This window comes from Carassius carassius, chromosome 38, assembly GCF_963082965.1.
Source record: "Carassius carassius chromosome 38, fCarCar2.1, whole genome shotgun sequence".
NCBI lineage: Eukaryota > Metazoa > Chordata > Actinopteri > Cypriniformes > Cyprinidae > Carassius > Carassius carassius.
The window spans coordinates 10567398-10591991 of NC_081792.1; the positions used below are offsets into that span (position 1 = coordinate 10567398).

At 38.5% G+C, this 24594-nt stretch overlaps 1 protein-coding gene across 2 annotated transcripts in view; it reads left to right on the forward strand.

The window, feature by feature from the left end:
• LOC132119284 (receptor-type tyrosine-protein phosphatase gamma-like) overlaps positions 1 to 24594 on the forward strand; it is a 295833-nt gene that overhangs the window by 239067 nt on the left and 32172 nt on the right. For both annotated transcript variants that reach the window (XM_059529115.1, XM_059529114.1), the window contains exons 6-12: positions 28 to 94; positions 8201 to 8358; positions 12001 to 12193; positions 17392 to 17576; positions 19996 to 20104; positions 20214 to 20263; positions 22540 to 23317. In XM_059529115.1, the coding sequence (XP_059385098.1) occupies positions 28 to 94; positions 8201 to 8358; positions 12001 to 12193; positions 17392 to 17576; positions 19996 to 20104; positions 20214 to 20263; positions 22540 to 23317 (1540 nt within the window). The remainder of the gene's footprint in view (positions 1 to 27; positions 95 to 8200; positions 8359 to 12000; positions 12194 to 17391; positions 17577 to 19995; positions 20105 to 20213; positions 20264 to 22539; positions 23318 to 24594) is intronic.

Below are 24594 nucleotides of genomic sequence, written 5' to 3' on the forward strand. Positions count from 1 at the left end.
TTTTTATAATAATTTTCTCTCTCTCAGGTGGGGATGAAGGACAATCCTGCAGTAGATCCGATTATTCATGGACTAAGAGGAGTGGTTCATCATGGTGAGTAGATGTTTTAATCCAACAGAATATTGTAATTCAGGTTGAGTCTATTGAAATGTATTATTTATATATATTTTTACGTTACATGCATTTTCAATAACAACTGATACTCTGTTGGCGTCCAGTGTGCCTTACATGCTGGAATGAACAAAGCCAACCCGTCTGCTATTAGTCAGTCTGTTTGTGAAACAGTGCTCCAGTTCTGACAGGATCTCAGCTTCAGGCCCCTGCGGCCTCTGACTAACGGGATGATGATATGATGATGATATTGAGTCAGGAGATCTGAGAAATCAAGAGTTTGTTGAGCAGAATGTGTGCTCACACTTATCACTGAATTTTTATACAATATACTGTATATATATACAGTACAGACCAAAAGTTTGGACACACCTCATTCAAAGAGTTTTCTCTATTTTCATGACTATGAAAATTGTAGATTCACACTGAAGGCATCAAAACTATGAATTAACACATGTGGAATTATATATGGAATTATATACATAACAAAAAAGTGTGAAACAACTGAAAATATGTCATATTCTAGGTTCTTCAAAGTAGCCACCTTTTGCTTTGATTACTGCTTTGCACACTCTTGGCATTCTCTTGATGAGCTTCAAGAGGTAGTCACCTGAAATGGTCTTCCAACAGTCTTGAAGGAGTTCCCCGAGAGATGCTTAGCACTTGTTGGCCCTTTTGCCTTCTGTCTGCGGTCCAGCTCACCCCTAAACCATCTCGATTGGGTTCAGGTCCGGTGACTGTGGAGGCCAGGTCATCTGGCGCAGCACCCCATCACTCTCCTTCTTGGTCAAATAGCCCTTGATGCCTTCAGTGTGACTCTACAATTTTCATAGTCATGAAAATAAAGAAAACTCTTTGAATGAGAAGGTGTGTCCAAACTTTTGGTCTGTACTGTATATATATATATATATATATATATATATATATATATATATATATATATACTGTATGTGTGTGTGTGTGTGTGTGTGTGCGTGTATATATATATATATATATATATATATATATATATATATATATATATATATTCATGTCATATATCTAGGCTGGCAAACAGACAAACACCCACGCATATATACATACACAAACACATCATCTACTAGCTGTCATTTTGTGTCTGGCTAGACAATATGTGGAAATAGTACTTGTTTTTGTTTGCCAATCTCTGTTGTCTGATTACAGATGTAAGAATAGACACATAGGGCCCTGTTTTAATGATCTAAATGCAAAGTATAAAGCGCACGGTGCAGGTGCACTCAGGGCGTGTCCAAATCCACATTTGATATTTTAACGACATTGGCACGCCCGGGCGCATGGTCTAAACTGGTTGTCCCTATTCTCTTAATGAGTAATGAGTCATTTTTGGGCGTAACGTGCAATAAACCAATCAGAGTCTCATCTTCCATTCCCTTTAAGAGCCAGTTGCGCTCATGCCATGAAGGATTTGCTATTTACACGGCGGAATTTGGCAAGTGCGAAGACAGAACGCGTCTCCGAGATGAAACGGAGCTGCTGGTGTGCGAGCAAATAGATAGCTTAATTCTGATACATGCGATGACTATCCATTATGACATGTTGGCATTTATATAATATTTATATTTTTAGCCTACAAAAAAATCTTATGTATTGCAATCCTATAATTTTTTATATTTGGCATGTTTGTGTACTGCTGTGCATCCCTGTGTTTAATAATCAGTGTGTACGCTCTTTAAATAACAAAGAAAAAACATTGCGCCAGACTTTAGACCAGATTTGAGCGCTGGACGGGAAAATGCGAACAGCGCCGGAATTAAACTAGCAAACACACTTGCGCTGCGCCTTGCGTCGCATTGCACCGGCTGTATTAGAGGGCCCTTAGGCACCAAATAAATGAGCAGAAGTGGTGTTAGAGGAACCACAAGCTGATACACAAACAAAAAACGGTACCAAGACCTATTATAATACTTTTTCACAAGGATAAGCTGTTAATCACTTTCTGGTAGGATTAAGATTTTAAATATAACTGTGCTTGGGGCACCAAAAGATCATTTTAATTTTGCAAGATGATTGTACCCTTGAAAATGACTTTATATTAACTTATTTAAGTTGACCCTCTAAAAGTCATCTACAATTTCCTTAATGTTCCTTTTGTCCGCTTCCAGACATTAAAAGCTCTTAAATGATGAAGACACCACCAGCTGCTCCCAGCATGAGCTGACGGTATATTTCAGAATATTGAGATCAAACAGCAAGGTCTGTCCATTATTCAGACAGAGCAAATTGATGTCTTTAAGGGTTTCTTAGTTAATATACACTTGTTCTGCCTGCTTTTCAGTCATCTCAGGAACATCTCTCTATGTGTCTGTGTGAAGTTTAAAGGCACGCCGAGGCTTTGATGGTAATTACCGGCCTGCGATTTGTGCTGCCCACTGAGACCGTTGTAGAAAGTGAGCGAGAGAGGAAGAATGATGAAGTTGTTGTGTAATCCGGATGGCTGTGGTACTAAAAGCATTGCAGTACCATTCTGACAAAGAGATCAACTCTAATGCAGTGTAATAATGGCACTCACTTTAAACGACTCCCACTGAAAATAGTTCTGCCTCCACCTGCCAGATGATAATGATTATGACACTCTATCTGATGACGGTGATGAGAGTTACCAAAATGTGATGAGGGTGATTAACTACATTTTTACATTTTACATTATATATAATAGAATTCCATTGCCTCGTGATGGATTTAAAACTTAAAACCACTTTAATTACATTAGTTAACATAACCTGACAATTTTTTTTTTCTAAAGCATTCATTAATTATATTCAATTTAAAGGTACAATAGTAAAATATCCAAAAACCACTAGGCTAGTGTTATATATTTTGTCCAGCTGATTACTAACAATATCTCTAATGTTTTCAACTACTTGTAAATCATGAGAAAATTCCCATTCTAAACAGTGACACGGGGCAGTGCAGTCTCCTGTCAATGACATTAGTTACCCTTTGTTTCCACCTTTACTGATGTAGAAACCACATGACAACAGTGTCGTGGACGAATGAGGAAGTAGTGTCTAGCGTCCAGCAAACCACTAGCTTGCTTCAAGCAGTTCCTTATTTTCTTCTTCTTCCACGTTTTATGGTGGATTGTGTTATTTATTTATGGAACATAATTACTGTTTACCGTCTGCCGCTGATTCTGTCGACAAGGACAGCTCCCATAAACGTAAGCGTACGGGCCAACAAATCGAACCAAGAAGAGTTTGGGACAAGAGGAGAGAAAGAGCAAGGATCAATATCGGTGTTGCATTTTCTAGATGGAGAGAGTTTCGCGACAAACTTCAACTAGAAAGAGATGCCGATCTCGCTTGTGTTTTTACTCCACAGGTGAGTTAAAACATATGCTATTATAACGATCAACAAGATTAGTATTATGGGGCATATACGCCAAACGCGGGGCATCTCGTCTCTAGACCCGCGCAAGGACACGTCTGATCCATAGTTTCCGTCTGATTGATGGCCGTCAGCGGTTGGGTAGAAGACAACAAATCCCATAATTTCAAGATCCTTCTTAGCGTCATCAAACCACACGATTGTTATTGTATTGGTAGCAGCCTCTAGTGGCAGGTCCTACAACCTGTACCTTTAAATTAACGAATATTCAAATATTAATTTTTTTATTAGCTCAAATATTTAAATGCAATATTTTTCTTAATTCCCATTCCAAATGGGGACATGTTTTTTTCAGGGAACTTTTGTGGAAAAAGTCTAGCTATTTCAATAAGAATCCACTCAACTGGGAGGGGAAAAGGTTTCCCCACATGGATTTGCAAACGTTTAAGTTTATCTCACAGAATTGTGACCATGTTTTTAATTCATTAAAAGAATCAGCTTATAAGAACCATTCATCAAATAAACTCCTTTCTATTGTAGATTCAGTTGCCATGCAGCTGAATACAGTAAACTGTGCACATATCCTGTCAAAAGTATTTTGATATGATGTTCTGTTCAGTTTGCCGAAATGTTAACAGCACTGAGTGAAAAATTGTTGATCTTGTTTGCTCAGTAGGGTTGGAGTAGGGGGTGGATTGAAGGTGTATGCGAGTGTGTTCTCGGAGGGAGGTGGGACAGAGCTGCGTTCTCTCTTCTTATCCCAGATAGATAGACGCAGGGGGTCTGCACATATTCAGAGCTGTGTCTCCGCTGTCAGTGCTCAGATGTCTATAATTTCAACCTGCTGATCTCCTGCCGAATATATGCACTACGCGCAAGAAGCTGAACCAAACGATTTGCAGCTCGAATGACATGCATGCAACCGTATGTGAATTCTTAAAGGTGTTTCTCCCCAATCCGGGTGCAAAAATAAAAAACTGAAGATTTTGAGCGGTGTTCAGGTACTTAAGAGGTATGTATCGATGTTGAGAAGCACAAGGAAGAATTTTACACACTGTGTTTATAGCTCTCGTCTGGAGGAAGTGGAGAGCTGTCTTGTAAACTGAACATCCATATAGGCTCCTATGGTAATTTCTCTTAATATTTAACCATGCGTGAGGAGCAGACGTGCCATACAAATGCCAAGTCACATATTACTAGACTGTGTGTATTCTTTGAGAATGGCCCAGTGTGAACAGCAGCGCATTTGTGTTTGCTTCAGATTACAATAGAGTTGCAGGCCCTCTGGGAACATGTCACTTGCGAATCCTTAATTCAACCATGAAAGCTTTTGTTCCTTTGCCTGGCTTTAACATGAGCAGGTTTTAATGAATCTCTTATGAAGTGGATGCTTCATTTTAACTTCAGCATCAGGGACAAATGAGTTCCTTATAGAGCTGCTCAGCTGGGGTCGGGTTCGATCACGACAGTAGTTTCATAGTTGTTAAAGCTATTAAAGGGGACGTATTATGGATAGCAGGAAATTTCTTGCTTTTTCACAGTATGATGAAGTGCAGTGTAGATTGAGCTCCTTCTCCAGTCCACTCAGACTATTTATGGAAACGAAAGAAGCTTGGATCAAAATGTTCACATTTATGACATAGGAAAAGCAATGACATGTTCTAAACCATATACTGTAGGCATGGCTAATGTCACCCAGTAATGACCACGGCCACTCTTATTTACCAAATTATTGGATTGTTTACCAATATAATGTAATTTCTTTAACTTAATTTACATTCACATCAATGGCTCTTTACTATTAAAGAACTCAGCCTGTCCAGATGAACGGTGTTGTGAATTACAGTACATGACGTTCATGTAAAAGGAATTACATATTAAACCAAATAATGTTGTTTTTGGTGCAAGAAATCTTGACTTACAGTATAAGTGCACTTAAAATGGCTAGAAAATTGTGGAATATGGATACTTTTAGCTAAAGTTTATTTTAAAGATTAACCAAAGACTTTCAATTCTCTCATCATTTACTCTCACTGTCCCAGATGTATATGACTTTCTTTCTTAAGGTGAACACTTACTAAGATGTTTAGAAAAAGAATCAGTCTCTGTGCAAACATATAATGCAGTGAATGGGTTCCAGAGTGTTTATGTTCCAAAAAGCACAAACATATGACCCCAGTGGATGAGTTTATGTCTTCTGAAGCTAAATTATAACTCAGTGTGTAGTGTAAATTAAGTTTATTATAAAGTTAACAAAAGAATTTGCAACCCTCTTCATTTCTTACACAAGCTTCAAAAAGCACTACGTTTAGTGTAAACTTTACCCAATTGTAAAAGTGATGGTTTATGGTTAAAAAAAGAAAGCTTTGGATTGGATTGGATTGGATTGGATTGGATTGGATTGGACTGGATTGGACTGGATTGGATGGACTACCATCAAGATGGCTATATGTTCTTTTTGGAGCACCAACATACAGGATGATCCCCTGGTCACTTCTATTATATGGACTAAAAGAGATGAAACTGCATTTGCAAACTATTTTACTTCTATTCTAATGTATTTCAGTCTAAAACAGGATGTTTAATGAGAACATTCCCCTAGTGCACGGCAGCTGATGTAACCTCATGACCGTCATTTCGGCGGCGGGACTGCATATGGTGGAGAGAGTCGGTGGCGTGCTGGATTCAGACACGGATGTGTGACTGTGGTGTTTGCCTAGTGGCTGTGTGTGTATGTGACAGAAACGTGCTCTTTGGCATCCATTACCATGCCACTGAGGCACGGCAAAAGCTTCTCTCTCTCTAGTTCTACATGCCCAGTCCAGCCTTCAGGGAATCACCATTCATTCAACCTTAACTTCAATATACACACAACACAAGGCATGTTAGCCTCCCCATTTACACACTAGCCATCTAGGCGCATATAAATGAGCGCATGGTTATGTTGATTTTGTTCCTCTCTCTTTCTCTCTCTCTCAGCGAGTGATAATGAGACAGTATCTCTATACCCTGCTGTGATTGGTAGTGGTGTTGTGAGTTGCGAGTTTATGTTCATCCCATTGCATGCCACACCAGTCGTTGAGTATTGTTCACTCAACCGAACATCTCTTCTCAGGGGTGCTTAAATTAAAACACTGCAATGAGCTCTTGGGTTCTCTAAGGACTGTATTACAAGTCCATTAATTCAGTCTTCCAGGGGTGTTTTGAGGTCTTCATTGGCCAGGCCACCACTGCTCCCGTTGGCAATACATGGAATCACACAAACTGGCTAGTGGTGGGACAGACAGCATGTTCTTTGGGGGTTGGACTGCTCAGGCTGTACTATTATCACATGTGTAGAATTCCTGTAGAGATATTTCCAAATCAGATGCTGTTCGCATGCTATGCTCTTTTGAAAAGGTTTCCTAGTGTTAGGTTTGGAATATGGGTCAGTGGGCTGGTAATGCACTCTATTCTTTATGCGTCATCGTGGCTTTGCATCAAACCAATCAACTGTTTATCTGTTTACCTTGATTTCAAGGAAAATGTTTGAAAATCAGTACAAGAAACACTCAAGTAGAAAGCTGTGTAATTCAGCCGTTCTCGTTTCATCATGTGACCAGGAAAGCCATATGTTGGGCAGACACTGTTGGGTGGAATTGATAAGCATTTCAATCAGAGGAGGATTATGGGTATAGAAATCTGCAGATTGTGTCCTCTCAAGGATTGAGTGGCTTTAAAATGCTAAACACAACTCATCCGCAGCTTGAACATCTACTTTGGTCTGTGTCTCTTTTTGCACTAACAACAGACACAACAAGTGGAGAAAAACAATTTAAAAGGACAATAGGACAATACAGAGATTAATCTCAGATTAATCTGAGAGTTACAGCTGTTCCATTTTGCTGTGTAGAAAAAAATAACATTTTCATAATCAAAACAAGCAATAATCAGACTTTCTAAAGCAAATATGTGTGTTTGCCCATACCAAAGTCACAGCCATGATGATGTTGCTATGCAGATTCTAAGATATCCTGTGTGTTTTATCATGTTCACTGCAAAAATCTGATTTCTTATAAAAGTAAGCTATATATATCAAGCTGTATTGAATATTATGAGTTGGTTTATTTTTAGTGAATCAGAAACATGCAGTATAGTGGCACCAGTGTAGACTTAGACTGATTCCTGAAAGAAGTCCTTTTTAGTAAATTCAAACCATGCAGCACTTCTTTTTTTAGTGAATGAGGAACGTTGTATGACAAGTGTAGACTGATTGCTGAGAAAATAACTCCTATGAGTAATTATTAAAGAATCAAACACTTACTGTGTTGTTGTTTGTAGGGCCTGTGAGATCAGTGTAATTACTGACCGTTTGTTCAAATTACTATGTGTAGTTAAAGACAGGCATTATGAGGTTTTTTCAGTAACATGAGTGGTCAGTAGTATTTTATAAAAATAAATGCACAAATGAAATGTGTAGTTATAGCTGATAATCTGAATCCCTTTGTACTGCCTCACTGAGATGATGTAAATTCATTTAAAAATCTAAAGATTCATTTTTATTTATGTCATCATTTGGCAATGGAATTGTATTTATTTTTCATTTATTAGTATATCATTATAAGAACCCAATTCTAACAATTCAACAACATAAGCATCAGTAATCAATAGTATTTCATCACATACTACAAACTAGATAAAATGTGGCATCTCAATGTATTTTTGTGCTTCCTGTTTTTCCAGAGAAAGAGACATTTCTAGAGCCCTTCGTGCTTCGAGATTTATTGCCATCCTCTATCGGGAGCTACTACCGTTACATCGGCTCTCTGACCACGCCGCCCTGCAGTAAAGTGGTGGAGTGGATCGTCTTCAGTCGCCCTGTGTTCCTCTCCTACAAACAGGTGATGCACATATGAAGGTGTTTTGAACTTATTCGTGCTATTTGAGTCTTTAAAAAACATTTATTTGAAGACATATACCAAATTAAACCAAACAAGATTGGGAAGTTATTATGCATCTGTACTCAAAGCAAATCTCAAAGTCACTATTCCCATAATAAAGAGCGGCTGACCCAGTTGAGAAGTCTGAGAAGTTAAAACTGTTTGAGATTTATTAGACAGAGCTCATGAAAAACACATGGGTTGGGGGACATGAGCAGAACAGTGTGAAAAATAAAAGAAAACAGAAGTGTGTGTAAAAGCCTTTATTGTTCTAATGGACCCTGCAAGACTTCAGATTTTCGTCACACTGACTCATGCCTCTCCATTAGTATTCATCACCCAGCTCGGCTTGCACACATACATCCTGTCCTCCCTCTCAGCAATGCTCCTGAGCTCTGATTGATAAGAAAAACTCTCAAACTGAGCTTTTACACTGTAATATAACAAAACCAACCAACAAAAATGGGGCATCTTCATGCTAACTGGCTGCATGAACAATGAATGTCAGGTCAGAGTTTCCAACAAAGTGTAGAGGGAAGAGGCCACCTTAACCACCAATGTTGGAGTGTTTATACCATACAGACAGGGAACACAGTGACTGTTTATGAAGGTTGTTCTCTGTCAGAAATCGATCCATCTCTGGCCGCTCTGTGACTTCTGATCTCACCGCGTGTTAAAAGAGAAACGGCAAACAGAGGCTTTGCTCTCAAGTATAAAAGATGAAAGGATATCTGTATAAAGCTCATCCGGCCTTGTAAGATTCCATGTTATTTCAAAGTCTTTTCAAGGTTTGTGACCATATGGTGTAAGACTTTGTAACAATAAAAGCAATATTTTAACCAGAAATAGACAGACAACGCATATTTAATTTGACACACAAAAACGAGACTGCAATGGACTGAAGTACCAAATTTCAGTGTAAATCATTTGTAAAACTGTATATTGCATAATTCGTAAATAATTTAAAATTCTGCTTGTTTAAAAATTGTTGAAAAAAAAAAAGTTGAGCTAAAAATACCCCTGTGTCCTCTGTCTAGCCATTTTTTAACAAAGAACGCATTTTATATAAACGCACCACAAAGTAACCCATAGATATTGGTCAGTTAAACCAGAAGCCAGGCTGATTATTCGTGGCTAGATGATTTTGAAAATATGTTGTTAAATTTAAATTGCTTTTAAATGTTGTGACACATTGCAATATACAGCTGCCCGAGGCCAGCATGAAAGATGCTTGGTACAGTTGACGGGCCACTGCTGCTCATTGTTACGAAAGCTTATCATTTGCATGTGTTTTTAAGACTTGCAAATTTAAACATGCAAGAGATTTTAAAGCATTTGAGCAAAAGAGGACGCAAAAGACCTGACAGAAAAAAAGAATATCATTATACTGGATCCTTGCAGTGTGTCTTAAAGTGATCGTGCCAAATTTACTAAATGCTGTCAGTGTCCTTGATGTTAATTTAAAGGTCCCATGACATGAAAATTTCCCTTTCTGAGGTTTTTTTAACATTAATATGACTTCCCCTAGCATGTATGTGATCCCCAAGTTTCTAAAAATTTTAATCGGTGTAAATCGAGATTTTACTATCTTTCTCTGCCTTTGAAAAAAAAACGGAAGCTCAAACGGGCTGATCTGGAATCTCCTCTTTGTGACGTTGTAAAGAGAAATGTTACCTCCCCTTTCTCTGCTTTGCCCGCCCAAATATTTACATATAATTCAGTCGCAATGTCAGCACAGGCGTTACAAACAGACTTTTATGATATGGATTCGACAGCACCGGCACAAACAGTGAGTAACAGTGTTTATTAATGCCTGATCTGTGATCAGTGATTTCTGATGTGTAGTTAATCATTCAAGTTCACACAGACTTTCTTTCTAAATCGTTTAATACTGTTTATGCATCAGTGAATCAAGCCAGTGACTAAACGATCAACTTCACGTTGTTTCTCTTAGTATCATGAAACAATCTGTTATTTAAATTGTGATTTAACTACAGAGAGCGATCAAAGAACGCTCTCTTTTTTTTCGGAGCTCTCACACATCGCGAGTATATCTGCACACTTGCCTAAACTGCCGTTACAATGAATGACGCTGTTATGCTGCACAACGGAGCTCTTACTGTATTCATGTGTTTGCTGTTAGTTGTGGTGAAAGCATTTTGTGAGAGAAAACGTGTTGCAATAATGACGAGATCACTGCATTCACACGATAAACAGACTCTGTCTACTCAGCTCATCACTGCAGCCTTTCATGTGATTGGGAAAAGATCGAAAAAATAATTATATAATCAACAATTCAAGGCAGAGAAAGATAGTAAAATCTCGATTTACACCGATTAATATTTTTTGAAACTTGGGGACCACATACATGCTAGGGGAAGTCATATTAATGTTAAAAAACCTCAGAAAGTGAAATTTTCATGTCATAGGACCTTTAAGCAGTGACGTATACACAAACACACACTGATATGAAACCCAGAACGGCCCTGTTGCTGTGATTTCCCATCAGGCATTACCTAACCTTCATACCCATGATGCACAATCATTGCATAAACACACACACACAAATCTGTCCTGGATTACTACTCCACTAAGATTTGTACACCAAAAGATGCGTGCTTTTGTAGCCGGTGCCCAATCCCAATAAGCTGTTCACAAGCACGGTTTTGGCATATGAAGGATTAATAGATGAGGATTGTGAATCAGAGATTATTCAAGAGTACCATATTGATCTCAGTGTGGAACCCAAAAGCACAGGAAATAAATCTGTCTCTGGTGTATTGGTGCTGGAATGTAAGATTTGACCATGCTCTTGAAGGTTTCCATTAGGGGTGTGTTAGGGATGTCCAAAATATGTCATTTCTATCAACAAAATATTGATATGTATCGATATAGAGATAATATATGTCATGATGTAGATAGTTTTGCATTTTTGATACCACTGAAATTTGGCAAGAAACAGCAATGTTGTTATGAATTTGAAAAATATCATGTGATGTTAACATTTTTAGTTTCGTACAGTATCATCATCCCAGATAGATAATGGTGCTAGTGGTTCTGAGGAGTGAAAAATACTTAAGCTAATTTAAATCAATAAAACAACAATCTTAATCAAAACCATAGTAAGGATGAATAAATGAATGATTGTTGATATCCAATCCTTTTATTTCTGAACCATTTTACCTGTTTTACCTTAATCCTCAAAATATGTCTCCAAACTACTGTTTCTCAATGGTTAAGCCTCAAGCTCACACGCATAGCCTGTGCTTCCTCTTACTGTGTTTTAGTTTGAAGTGACGCAGATGACTTCCTATTTCACAGGATTTGGGTTAAGGTGAAGAGGAAAGTGTGTGGGTTCGGCTGAACGTTTCTGTGTTTTTAGAATGCAGGAGAGAGATAGAGTCAGAAGGTTAGTGAGGCAGAGCAGAAGGAGAAATAAGACAGCCAGTCGGTCATGTTTTCAGCCTTTGATCAGCCTGTGAGCTAAAATAACACTAGTTTGGAAGCAGGGAAATAGACTCTGGGCATCTTGGGAGATGACTTACTGAAAAATAAGAGACAGTTATAAAAACATACTGAACTCTCTCTCTCTTTCTCTCTTAGCTGGAAGCGTTCTACTCCATCTTCACCACCGAACAGCAGGATCATGTTAAATCGGTGGAATATCTGCGTAACAACTTCCGCCCGCTTCAGAGTCTGGACAACCGAGAGGTCTTCAAATCCGGCGTCAAAGACGCTTGGCTGCCTGACTTGACTGACAGCCTGGGGAACCCGTATGGTACCGAGGCTTCCAAAGGTGGGCGGGCTCTTCTGACAGCTGATTGGTTGGCAGCTTCGGTCAAACCAGATGATTGAATACAATGGCTGTGCATCACGTCTCCTGTATTCAAAATCTCTAGGCTCTTTTTAGATACCAGTTAAGAATCAGATTTCCCTCATTAGTGCCTGCTTATAATTCATCACATAATGCAAGAGAGAACACGTGTCAGTGTCTGTGAGTGCGTGTGTGTAATGAGAGTGAGTAGGTGGCATATGGTGCCGTCCTCTTCTATTGTGTCATTAGGCGCTCTGTCTTTACTTGCCTATTTTCTCGCTCATTTCTCTGCTCCATGTGGCAGCCGTGCTTGCAGGAAATGCACAGGACTGCAGCTTTTCAAGGACACACTGATTTTCTCACCTCTAGATGCATGCTACAGATCAGCTCCACACGCTTTCCCTCTACTGGTGTCCAAAAGCCAGCTGCTTTGGTCCATGTTGAGGTTATCTGGACACAGATGGTTGAACCATTCAGACATACACACACATTTGATTTTATAAACACACCATTTACATAATACCCATATACAAATATTAATATGCAGTTTTGATGTACTTATGAAGTTTATGTAGATTTATTTTAGGCTGAGGGTTTGCATTTCCTATATACTGTACGTATATGAATGTACTTCCAGTCAAATGTTTGGATCATTTATTTTCATTAGAAAAAAATATATATATATTTATTCATTTATGGCTAAGATAATACTTTTGTTAAACAGGGATGTTTGTTGATTATATTGGATAATATATTTGCACTGTTACGAAGGAACGCTGTTCTTTTGAACTTTATATTCATCAGATTCCACAAACATATTAAGCAGCACATCTGTGTTCAACACTGATAATAATAAGAAATGTTTCTTGAGCAGCAAATCAGCATATTAGAAGGGTTTCTGCAGGATCATTTGACACTGAAGACTGGAGAAATGATGCTGAAAATTCAGCTTTACCAACAAAATATATTCAAATATTTTAAATTGTAATAATATTTAGCTATTTTCTGTTTTTGTGATCAAATAAATGCAGCCTTGGTAAGCATAAGAGACTTCCTTCAAAAGCATTAAACAATCTTACCTTAAATATTGTTCATATTTATATTGAATTATTGAATCTGTTGACCGCCCTAGTTCTATGTCATGCAAATATGTTTAGTTTATACATTAGGTATTCAGTTTTGACTGCTATTGTAAGCCTTAATTTTGATATCCCGCAATATCATGACATCTGGAAAAACACAGAGACTTTTTCCTGCTAAACTCTAGTTCATATTAGCCCTTTCCATCACTGTTTACAGTGTAACTTCCTGCTTTCTTGCTGCTTAGCAACCTGGTTAAAATGCTTCTCATGATGCTATCTGCACCACTTCTCATGTGGAGATCACAGCTTGTGTTGAGAGGGGCATTGAAGCCCTGACGAAGGTCATGTGACCGGGATTTAACCCTAACAAACTAACGAGTATCCTTACTGTCATTTTTACATCGCTTTATGAAGCCGTTTTCCTCATCTGATCCTCACAAATTGGGAAACAAAAATACACACCCACTACCTTTCAATATAGACAAAGGTTTTTTACCCCATATACACAAAAACATTCATCCTACACACTCTTTTTCTGTGCTATATCGAGCATAATATCTAGAGGGCCTGAAGAGATATTGATTGGCACTGGAATTGTACTGCGGTAACTCCTCTCATTTACTGTTCTCTTACATGTTCATAAAATCTTGCCTGCTGATCCATCTCATTCCCCACAGCTCAAATACAGATCACAGCACACAAGTGACAAGTCAGAAAGAGCACGCCATCCTCACATCTACACCTGGCCAGACTCTGCTCTGTTCTGTACCTCCTGACTTTCGGACACAATTCTCTTTTCATCCTCTCTTCACAGGAGCTCTTGAGCAAAAATTACAGACGTACGGTTAAAAAAAAAAAAAACGTTTTTTTTTTTATTTTTTTCATTAAAACAAAAACTTGGAGCCTTTGATATAGATATATATGTATTATATAATATATATATATATTAATTTTTTTTTTTTTTTTTTTTTTTGGGACACATTGTACCTCATTCATAATTGCATTTGCATAAAACAACAACTAGTAAAATTTGACACCACTGTTGCCAATGTGTGTTGAAATAAAAAAGCATTTCATAATGTGTTTTTCCCCCACTTTAAATTGCTTTGCTTCAATGAAAGGTTAATTTTTTTATTTATTTTATTATTATTAATTATTTATTTTTATTCATTTGTTTTTATGAAAGATCCAAAGGATAAACAAAGCAGGTTTATTTCCACAGCCTTCTTTGCTCATTTTCACCAAGGAGCTAATAATGCTGTATGTCATATATATAGCGCTTTAAACAAAATACATTGCGTCAAAGCAACTGAACAACATTCATTAGGAAAACAGTGTGTCAATGTACAGTACAGTATGTCACAACTCTGTACTGTGATGCGTGTATATCCACTGTTGGACTTTAATAGACAAAATAAAAGTCTTCAAAAGTACCAGTATTTGAAGTACATAGAGCTGACCAGCCGACTCTCTCTCCATTTAACTCTCTCTGTCCCAACAGCTTGTTAATGTGGATCCTCCTAAACAGCTGCTCAAATTCCAGTGCATTCTGAATCCAGAATAGAATTAAATTGGGTGCTGGGAAATACTATGAAATACTGTAATACGAAGAGAGAAATGCTTTTCTTATCGCTCCCTGGTTATGTGTTTAATTTCAGCACCATGCAAAATTGATTGTGGATGCCGTGTGCTGTCGTTGAAGAACAGAAAGGATAGAATAAAGGAAAAAAGGATGAAAGGGCGGAGTAATAGTGTGATAGAGGCTGAAAACAGAAGCATATCAATGTTGCCTGCAGGCTGGAGCTGAACTTTTTGTCAGTTTTGATTCATTCAAAACACGTGCCAGATCATAGCTGAACTTTCTTTCACAGTCAGGAAAATAGCCAAATCAGTTTTATCAGAATATAGTTCAGACTTTGGCTGGGAAATGCATCCCAGCGTCTGTGTGTGTGTGAACTGTTCCTTTAAACTGGTCTTATGCGTCAACTTGTTTGAAACAGCAAGGTTAACGGAGTGTTTGCACTTTCTCTCTCTCTCATTTGACATCTGCTCCCACCTTCTGTCCTTTCCTGCTATATCCCTCCATTAATCTCTCTCTCCATGGTCAAGAGGGCCAAAAGATGGCCTTTTTATTAAACTCTTCTCTGCGCCTCTCATAAGAGACCTGCACTCTCGCGCAGTAACCTCTGTGACTGTGTTTCTGAGTGGGCGAGAGAGTAGGGACGGGTTATATAGTGTAGTGCTCCACAGATATTTGGATGAAGAAGATGTTATGATCAGGCTTTTCTTGTAATGAAATTTCTTGAGTTCTGTTGAACCAGTTTTAAATCTATCGTTAAAAAAATTCTTATTTAACACAATCACGCATCGAGATTGTAGCAAAAAAGAAAGCTGCAGTTTTGCCAAGGTGTGATATATGATGCCATACGTCAGTTAGTTGTCAATTTTTGCGAAGATTTCCCCCTTGGTGAATTGTTTTTATTTAGTATAATTTTGCGGCTTTTAAACTTTACATTTTTGCTTATATAAACTTCTCTGTGTTTATCTCCACTTCCTGTTAAGTGTTAAATGGACATGCTACTAAAATGCAAAGTATACTATTTACGTGATTTATTTTATTTGATCTTTTTTACGTGTAAGCTAGGGTTTGTGTACAGTGTGCGTGACATAATAAAGACGCAACACCAACAACGAAATACTAGAGATGCAACAACAATAGACATCCACGTTGGAAAAGCAACTGTGAAGAAAGCCAACAGCCAATAAGAGCTGCGTTTTTGCGAATAATTTGAAAACAAGATTTACCACGACATGCGGGTGTGAGAAACAGAAAGTTGTGCAGCGCTTTATATAGTAACTGTACATAAAATATCTGTATTTTGTGTTTTCTGTAAACATCACCTACCGTCAGAGGGTGATTCATATTTCACATTTTCGTGGCAAACATGCATACTTACGATATGCTGTAAAATTATGTCCATTGCGTGTATCGAGAAAGTGCATAGTTTTGAGTAAGTAGTGAAACGCTTTGCAGGTTTTAGGACAAACTTGCTTGTTACACACTATTTGCATTTAGGTTTAAAATGTATTATAGTTTAACTATTAGGTTTATACATTTAAAAAGTGATGCGACAAGCATTCCCGACTTTAGAAAAGGGGAAAAGAGAACATCTTAAACTCAACTTTCATTGTGCAAAGAGAGTATTATTAGTACTGATACCTTTAGCATACTCTATTCAATGCACCATGATTTGAGACACACTGCTTTTAATCTTGAATATAATTTGGCATGAATAGTATGCAAATTGGGATGTTCATGAACATTATTTCCCCATTAACTGTTACCAGAGGAGGCTGTTGAAATGTCTATAAGGTCTTATTTAAAGGACAAGCTTCCATCCTCAAAGGTCACAGTCACGTTTGTGTGCTATAATCATGAATGCACGCCATCTGTGTGAGAGTCAGGGCAGGCATAACTGTATTCTTTATGCAGTATGAGTACGACTGTACTCACTATTACTTCTCCCATGATTAGAGCTAATAGAGGCTTCGGCATGAGGAGTGATGGCAGAATTTGTTTAATTAGCATTATTTGGGATGTAATGGCTCCCCTGTGTCTATGAGAGGGAATGCTCTGTGTGTGTGTGTGTGTGTGTGTGTGTGTGTGTGTGTGTGTGTGTGTGTGTGTCTGTGTGTGTGTCTGTGTGTGTGTGTGTGTGTGTGTGTGTGTGTTTGCCTGTGTTGCAAATGAGTGCACTCATTTTAGGAAGACCAAAACTAAAGAAAATTTAGGGCTTCTTCTGTCAGATTTCTCTATGAATAGAAGCTCACCCCTACGCACGCTGTCAGCCGCCAGAAACTGTGGCACGCTCGGTGATTAAACACCTTCTGCTGGGGAGATTAACAGCAACTTGGATGCTGCTGGTGTTTACAGAGGGCATGACACAATTCAGGACACGTGAAAGCTGAGTAGATGTAGTCAGTAGTCTTACAGAGCCATCTAGTGGCTGTGGGATCTAAGGGCACTAATGGAGCACAAGGTTAGAGTGGTGGTAAAGAGGTTAACGCACGTTTTTGTCATTTTTGTCTTTCACACAGCATGCAGCAGCGCCCCGATCAACATGAACGTCCAGCACATGAACAAGACGGCGCTAGTCGTTCGATGGTCCCGTCCGGAGATCACCTACGATCCGCCCATCATCAGCTACCTCATTTCCTACAGCTGGACCAGAAACGATGAGTCATACGAGGAGACGTACGTCAAAGGGAGTGATCAGAAACTGGTGAGGATTGGTTTGGTTTTAACTAGTGAGGTTTTAGCATGTGTAGTGATCACCCATATTACAATATCTCACAACAATTTCTACAAATAGCATTCCCAACACACTTAACTTCTGAAGTGTGGACACATTTCCAAGTTAAACTGGATTGATAAACAATAGTAGTGAAGTGTTGTGTATGCTTTTTGTGTTTTTATCGACCATCTATCAACAATATCTCCCAAAGAAATGCTAAAATATCCCTCTTTTACTTTAAAGACAGCTTGAAATAGCATTCGCAACGTTTGTGACTTCCATAACGGGACACATTTCTTGGTTAAACTGGTAAAAGTTCAGATTAGGGAACACTATTCACTACTTGCTAGCACGCATATTGCTAGCATATAAGCAGTTCTTATAAAGCACATGTTGCAGACCTCTAACCCATACCCAAACATAGTGTACTACAATAACAACCCTACTTACTATTCATAAGCAGCAAAATAGGAGTCAATTGAGGTGAAATCTCTTAGTTAACAGTGAATATGTGTTCCCTAATCTAAAGTGTTTGATGAATCAGTGGGAGATAATATTGGTGAGGGGTAGTGTGTGTGCTTTTTGTGTTTTTATTGGTCATTTATACCACAATATATCCCGTCTTATACTTTAAAGACAGCATATACAGTATATATTCATTTAATTAGTAAATGGTAAATATGACCTCTTCTAGTTTTTAAGTAATAAACATTGCACGTTTCAGATTTGTGCCAGTCTGTTCTTTGAAAACAGACTTGCTGTTAAGTCTAGAATGTGAGGATGTTGTTATCATGTCTATAAACCCCCAGCTCATCGATAATATCCTGTAATCTCTCCTCTGCTAAAGCCTCAGATCCATGTTTGCAGAAGCGCAGCAAGTGTGACTGTGAATAAAGACTGTATTTTAGGTCGTCAGCAGGGGGCCGCAGCGGTAGTCGCTGACCTTGGGGCCCACCATTTGAAAATACTAATGGACTAAAACTGTTTAAGAGGTGGAGATGTATTTTCGACTCATTTCGCTTGACTTTCTATCGAGCACACTCAGTGGGGTGTACCATTTATAACAGGCTGAGACTTCTGATCATCGGTCTGTAGGGAGTCGTGAGGCGACAAAACAGTATGAAGAAATGAATTCATTATTGTTCATTTTGATCCCAAACATTCCCGTGTGCAGTTTGAAAATGCCATTGCATCCCAACTTTTTCCTTGTTCATCCTTTTCTCTTTAAAGTTCTTTATTTCCATTTTTATTTCCTCTCTCGTCCCGAGATGCTGCTATCTGGGTCAAATTAGCGGCCGACTCGATTTTAGAGGGACTGCTTGCCAGATCAACAGAGAAGGAGTTTTTACTCTGCTTCATTTACAATAACCCAACACCATAGAGTAATATTTGAGTTGGGCTATTTTACAGAATGAAATCGAGTCAAACCTCGCATTAATCAGAGAGGTGTTGGCGTGGAGTGGAACTGACGCCATTTACTTAGCGTAAGATTTACAAATCCCTCAAGCCCACAGCACTTTTCGGCAGACCCCGGGGAGGTGAAGTGAGTTATGATAATGGCTATTGCTCATACACTTAGAATTGTATTGAATCTTCATTTCTCAGAGATGCCTACATGAGGTTGAGACAGAGACCATTGAGAGAAACAAGCGGCGATGATGGAAATGTAGCCTATATCTGACCATCAAAGTAGATTTGTTAAAAAATAGTGTTAAGTCCTATGCACTAACCTTTCCATGTTCCTTTTTTATATTTATTTTATTTTTTTGTACCAGCTACCGTTAAAAGTGTAAAAAAACACTCATGAGCACCTTACGCCCTGACACCCACCCACAACAATAATGGTGCACAATCATAATTAAATACCGTGTCCCCTAATATTATTACACACTACATATACAGTGACATGTTCATTATTTTGTTGACTAAAGTGTAGTGTATATTAATATTTACTTGGAAAGATTCTGATAGTGTTGTATAAATTACTGATGAAGGTGTACGTTACAGAAACAGCTTTTAAAAATAAATCCGCGCCTCACTCACTGAATTCCAATGCCTCTGTGTCCCAGCTGAGCAGCTCAGAGGTGCTTTAGGTGGTAATGAATGTTATGTGAGGGAGAGGCTGATAGAGACTGTCTATTTTCAATGATAATGACTTGAGAAGAAAGGTGTTACCGTCAAGCGAAGGAGAAGAGAACAAGCTGTTCCCCTCCATCCTCCAGAGACCTATGTCAGGAGAGGTCGCACTTCAAAGTGTGTGTCTACCACTCCTCTTTTGTGTTTTGAGTGGAAGTGTCGGATGATAACCCTTCCACATCACAGACTGACTTTTTGGAGGTGTTTCCGTTCTTGGCGTAGTGTGTGTATACTGTATATGTAACACTGTGTGTGTGTGTGTGTGTTTCAGGAAGCCGTCATCACACCGGTGTCGGCGGATGTGCTGTACCTGTTCCGCGTCCAGGCGGTGTGTTTGAATGACAAGCGCAGTGACTTCAGCCAGAGCATGCTCTTCAGAGGTACAGAGCTACACCTGCACACAAGACAAGGCTTCAATGAATGCTAGTTTAGTTGTTGCTTTTAAAAGTGCTCCCTCTCATTCATGTTTTTTCTTCTTCGTTATGGTAGCCAACACCACCAGGATCTTTGAGGGCTCAAGAATAGTCAAAACTGGGATGGTAAGTTTACATCTGTCCAACAGGGGGCAGCACTGTCTCTTCACGTGCGCATTAAATAAATAAATATATATATATAGTTTTTTATTTATTTATTTTAATTTTTATTACATGAAATAGCTTCAATTATTTTTATATTTTATATATATATATATATATTTTTTTTATTTTTTTTTTTTTTTTTTTTTATGAGGGTATTTAGGAAAATGTTGCCATATGGCAACAGTGTACCACAATGGAAAAATGCCAAAAAATGAAGTTTTTCTATTAAATTATGATTATCTTTTCTATTTAAGTTGACATTTCTTTTAGATATTGATAGATTTTTATACTTGGAACTCATTCAAACCAAAAGTAAGTAGGTTCCTATCATTTAACCTTCAAAATGGTACTTAAAAGTACTATAATAATACTTGCATACGGACAAAAAATGCGCTTTTGTACGATATATGCATATAAAATTCATCAACTGTTTATTGGTTTACATCCACAAAGTTTCCAACAACAAAAACAAGTCTTTTTGAAAGTATTTTATACAAGTTAAGTAAATGTATGGTAGCTTGAAACATGCACTAATACCATGTAGAACATGAAAACATAAAATACAGGGATTATGATAGGCAGCTCCCCGAAGTAAAGTGAAAATTGTGACATTTGCCAAGTATGGTATACTCGGAATTGGTGCTCTGCATTTGACCCATCCAAGTGCCCACACAGCAGTGAGAAGTGAACACACCATGATCACACACCCGGGGCAGTGGGCAGCTATATCCAGAATCTGGGGAGCAATTTGGGGTTCAGTGCCTTGCTCAAGGGCACTTCAGCCATGGGTATTGAGAGTGGAAGAGAGTGCTGTTCATTCACTCCCCCCATCTACAACTCCTGCCAGCACTGAGACTCGAACCGGCGACCTTCGAGTAACTAGTCCAAGTCTGTAACCATTAGGCAACAGCTGGCCCTCAGTGTGGTTTTCCCCAGTCCATCCATGTGCACCCGTCTCAATCCAACTCATGTCACATTTCATGACATCCCATGAAACTGCAAAAAGCAGTTCTTTTCAGCTGTGATGTAAAGGTGCAAGTCACAATTGCTGCACTTCATGCGGACGATCCCCCTGCAGTCAGGGTAATTGCACTTCCCTTTCTTCTCCATTACAGGCCAACTCTGCACTTTTCTTATTGCCCTTTCCATAAAATATAGCTGTATTAATTTCCTGAAAAGAAGACATAATTTTGTTATTTATACATAAATACAACTATACTACAATAAACACTTCAAATCATTAAATAACTGTGATAATTTTATTCATGCTACTATCTATAAAATATCCCAATGGGGAAATACATTACTGCAATTCCACTGTGGTACAGTGTTGCCATATAGCAAACTTGATATTTTCTTAATTTACAGTAAAACTATGATAAACAATATTAATTTGTGAATGAAAATATCTAATTTACTTACCAAAGATGATGCAAAAAAATCCCCTTTGAGAAAAGATGTTTAGAAATTAGGTTAATAGAGCAATTTCTGGAGCACTTCAACAGGTGTCTTCTGTGCCAGGATGACAGTGAAAAAGCAGATTTGGGAGGACATTCAGTTGTCATGTGACTTAAAAACAGCACATCATTGGCCACCTTAAGGCCTACCCTTGTAATTCCCATAATGTGATATATTGTAGTTTTTTCAGAATAAAAAATAAATGGGTATAAATTAATTGTTGCCATACGGCAACTCCGTACCATAGAGGGATATATATATATGTATATATATATATATATATATATATATATATATATATATATATATATATATATATATATAATTTATTGTAGATTATTCAAAAATCTACAATAAAATCTTAATTTATAAATCGAAATGAACTGAAACTCTACTCTGTCTGAAAGCTTTTATCTTTTAGATTATCTTTTGTCTTTTATTTTTATTTCTTAGAAAATAATATGCATGTATTTATTTAAAAATATATATTTATACAATAATTAAAGTATATATTTGTTTTATGTAATATTTATTTTAGATCATATAGAAATATATTTGTAAAATAATTATATACATTCAATAACATGTATACAATAATTACAAATTGGAGCTCAATGCAAATCTGTAGTTATGCATGAAAAGGAAGGCTCAAAAATGGCTTGAAACTTCTTATTCTGTTGGTCTTTGTCTGGTTTGTGTCGGGTCTATTTTACTCACATGATGTGCACAGATTTTATCTTTTAGAATCAATTAAAAATGTAATTTCTTTCTGTCTCTAGCCAACTGTGTCCCCAGCATCCTCGGCAGACATGGCGCCCATCAGCTCCGGCTCCTCCACTTGGACTTCCTCCGGACTTCCATTCTCCTTCGTTTCAATGGCCACCGGGATCGGCCCCTCTTCCAGCGGCAGCCAAGCGACGGTGGCGTCTGTGGTGACCAGCACCCTCCTGGCGGGGTTGGGTTTCAGTGGTGGGGTCATCTCCTCCTTCCCCAGCTCCGTCTGGCCCACCAGGCCTCCACCCTCCAGCCGCCAGACCCCAGCCAAACCTATAGTGACCACCACAGAACCAACCTCCTCACCGGCCTCCGACGCAGACACTACCACAGCCGCAGAGAACGACGGATCTGAAGACGGAGGAGACAAAGGAGGGAAGGGTGAGGATGAGGATGGAGAAAAGAACGGAGAAGAGGAAGAAGATGAGGAGAAAGGTGCCGAGAGTAAGGACGGCAGAGTTCCAGACGATGTTGAAAAGCAGACGAATGGCTCCGCGACAAAAGATCCACCCACAGCAGCGCCGGATTCGACAGCGAAAGAGAAAGGAGGACGCAGCCGGGCAGAAAACACCTCATCGCCATCTAGTGTCCCGGAGGATCATGTGGAGAAAAATACACAGGGAGTAAGGGAAGATGAAGAGGAGACAAAGGTGCTGCCGACCAGAGATCCAGTGGGTGATGATAATGTGACGCCAGTAATAGAGACCCCAGACAACATGGCTCACACCAGCAAACCCAGCAGAGTAGACCGCAAACACATGCCTCCTTTCTCCATACTCACAGGTTAGAAACCAGCCTTTTTTTTTTCTTGTCACCTTTTTCGACTCTGAGGCCCACCATTGTCCACAACAAAATTCGAGGGCCCCATGAATTCTCCAGTTGTATATTAATAAATAGATATGGATTTATATTTTATTTACTTTTCTCGCTTTAATTTCGCTTTACTGAATGTACTATATCAGCTAAAGCTAAAATTTGAGGGGGGGGCGGGGGGCTATACAGACATATTTATATAAATGACAAACCAAAACATAGTTAATAAACAGAAAATAGAAAAATATATTCAGAAGAGTAAATATTCAGCATTTAAAAAGATTCATAACACCTTGATGATACTAAAACAACACTGTCCAGGAGTTAAAAGAGTTCATCAAAGGCCACAAAGATTTCAAATAAATACATAAAATAAAATGTTGATGTCTATACAATATCTTGTTTTGGTTGTTTTAGCTAATGCTTGGAAGTTTAGATTTCTCCTATAGTTGAGAACAGCTGCTCATATATATATATGATTATAAATATGTGTACACTCTCATATATTCAAGATGTAAGACATTTCTGACATAACTTTTTAAATGATGGTCACGCCGCATGACATTTTTACTTTGAATGAGGAACCTAAGCCATATCCAGAGGACATAATATCATAGAGACCTGCATGTGAAGTCTTTCGTATCACCCTACCAGCCTCTCACATCATGCTAGCATTGTGAAAGCAAGCTTTGCATGTGCAGCACCACTCATCTTTTCAGCATCAAAAGTCACAAATAATTTCCCTCTCATTAAACATTCAGTTCTTGTGTTTTGTGGTCCTGTTTGCGTCCCCTGTGCAGTGGTTTCGTCTCCCTCGCTCACTCCCATTTCTTTGTCATTTATTTCCCCGTCACTCCCTCTTCCTTATCCCATCTCTTCTCAACCTTCCATCTTGCTTTCCGTCCCCTCTGTTTGTTTCGGAGACAGAAATTTGTTTGTTTTGGCATAGTTTTCCGCTCCAGAGAGGATGAGAGCGGAAAACATTTTCAGCTGCAGGGAGTAAAAAAATAAAATAAAAAACAGAGAAACTCCAAATTTAGCTCTTTGGCACTGGAGTTATGTTCATCCAGTGTGTGTGTGTTTGTGTGTGTGTGTGTCTGAGTGCTGTCTCTTGCGTGACTGCGGGTCTGTGTCTGACCGTGGTGAGGCTGTAGCAGCTTGGATTAGTTAGCAGCATGCTGTCCTGGACCACCCGAGGGGGGCTACAGGTTTCTGATCTCTCTATTCTTATGTTCGGGTTCTGAGTC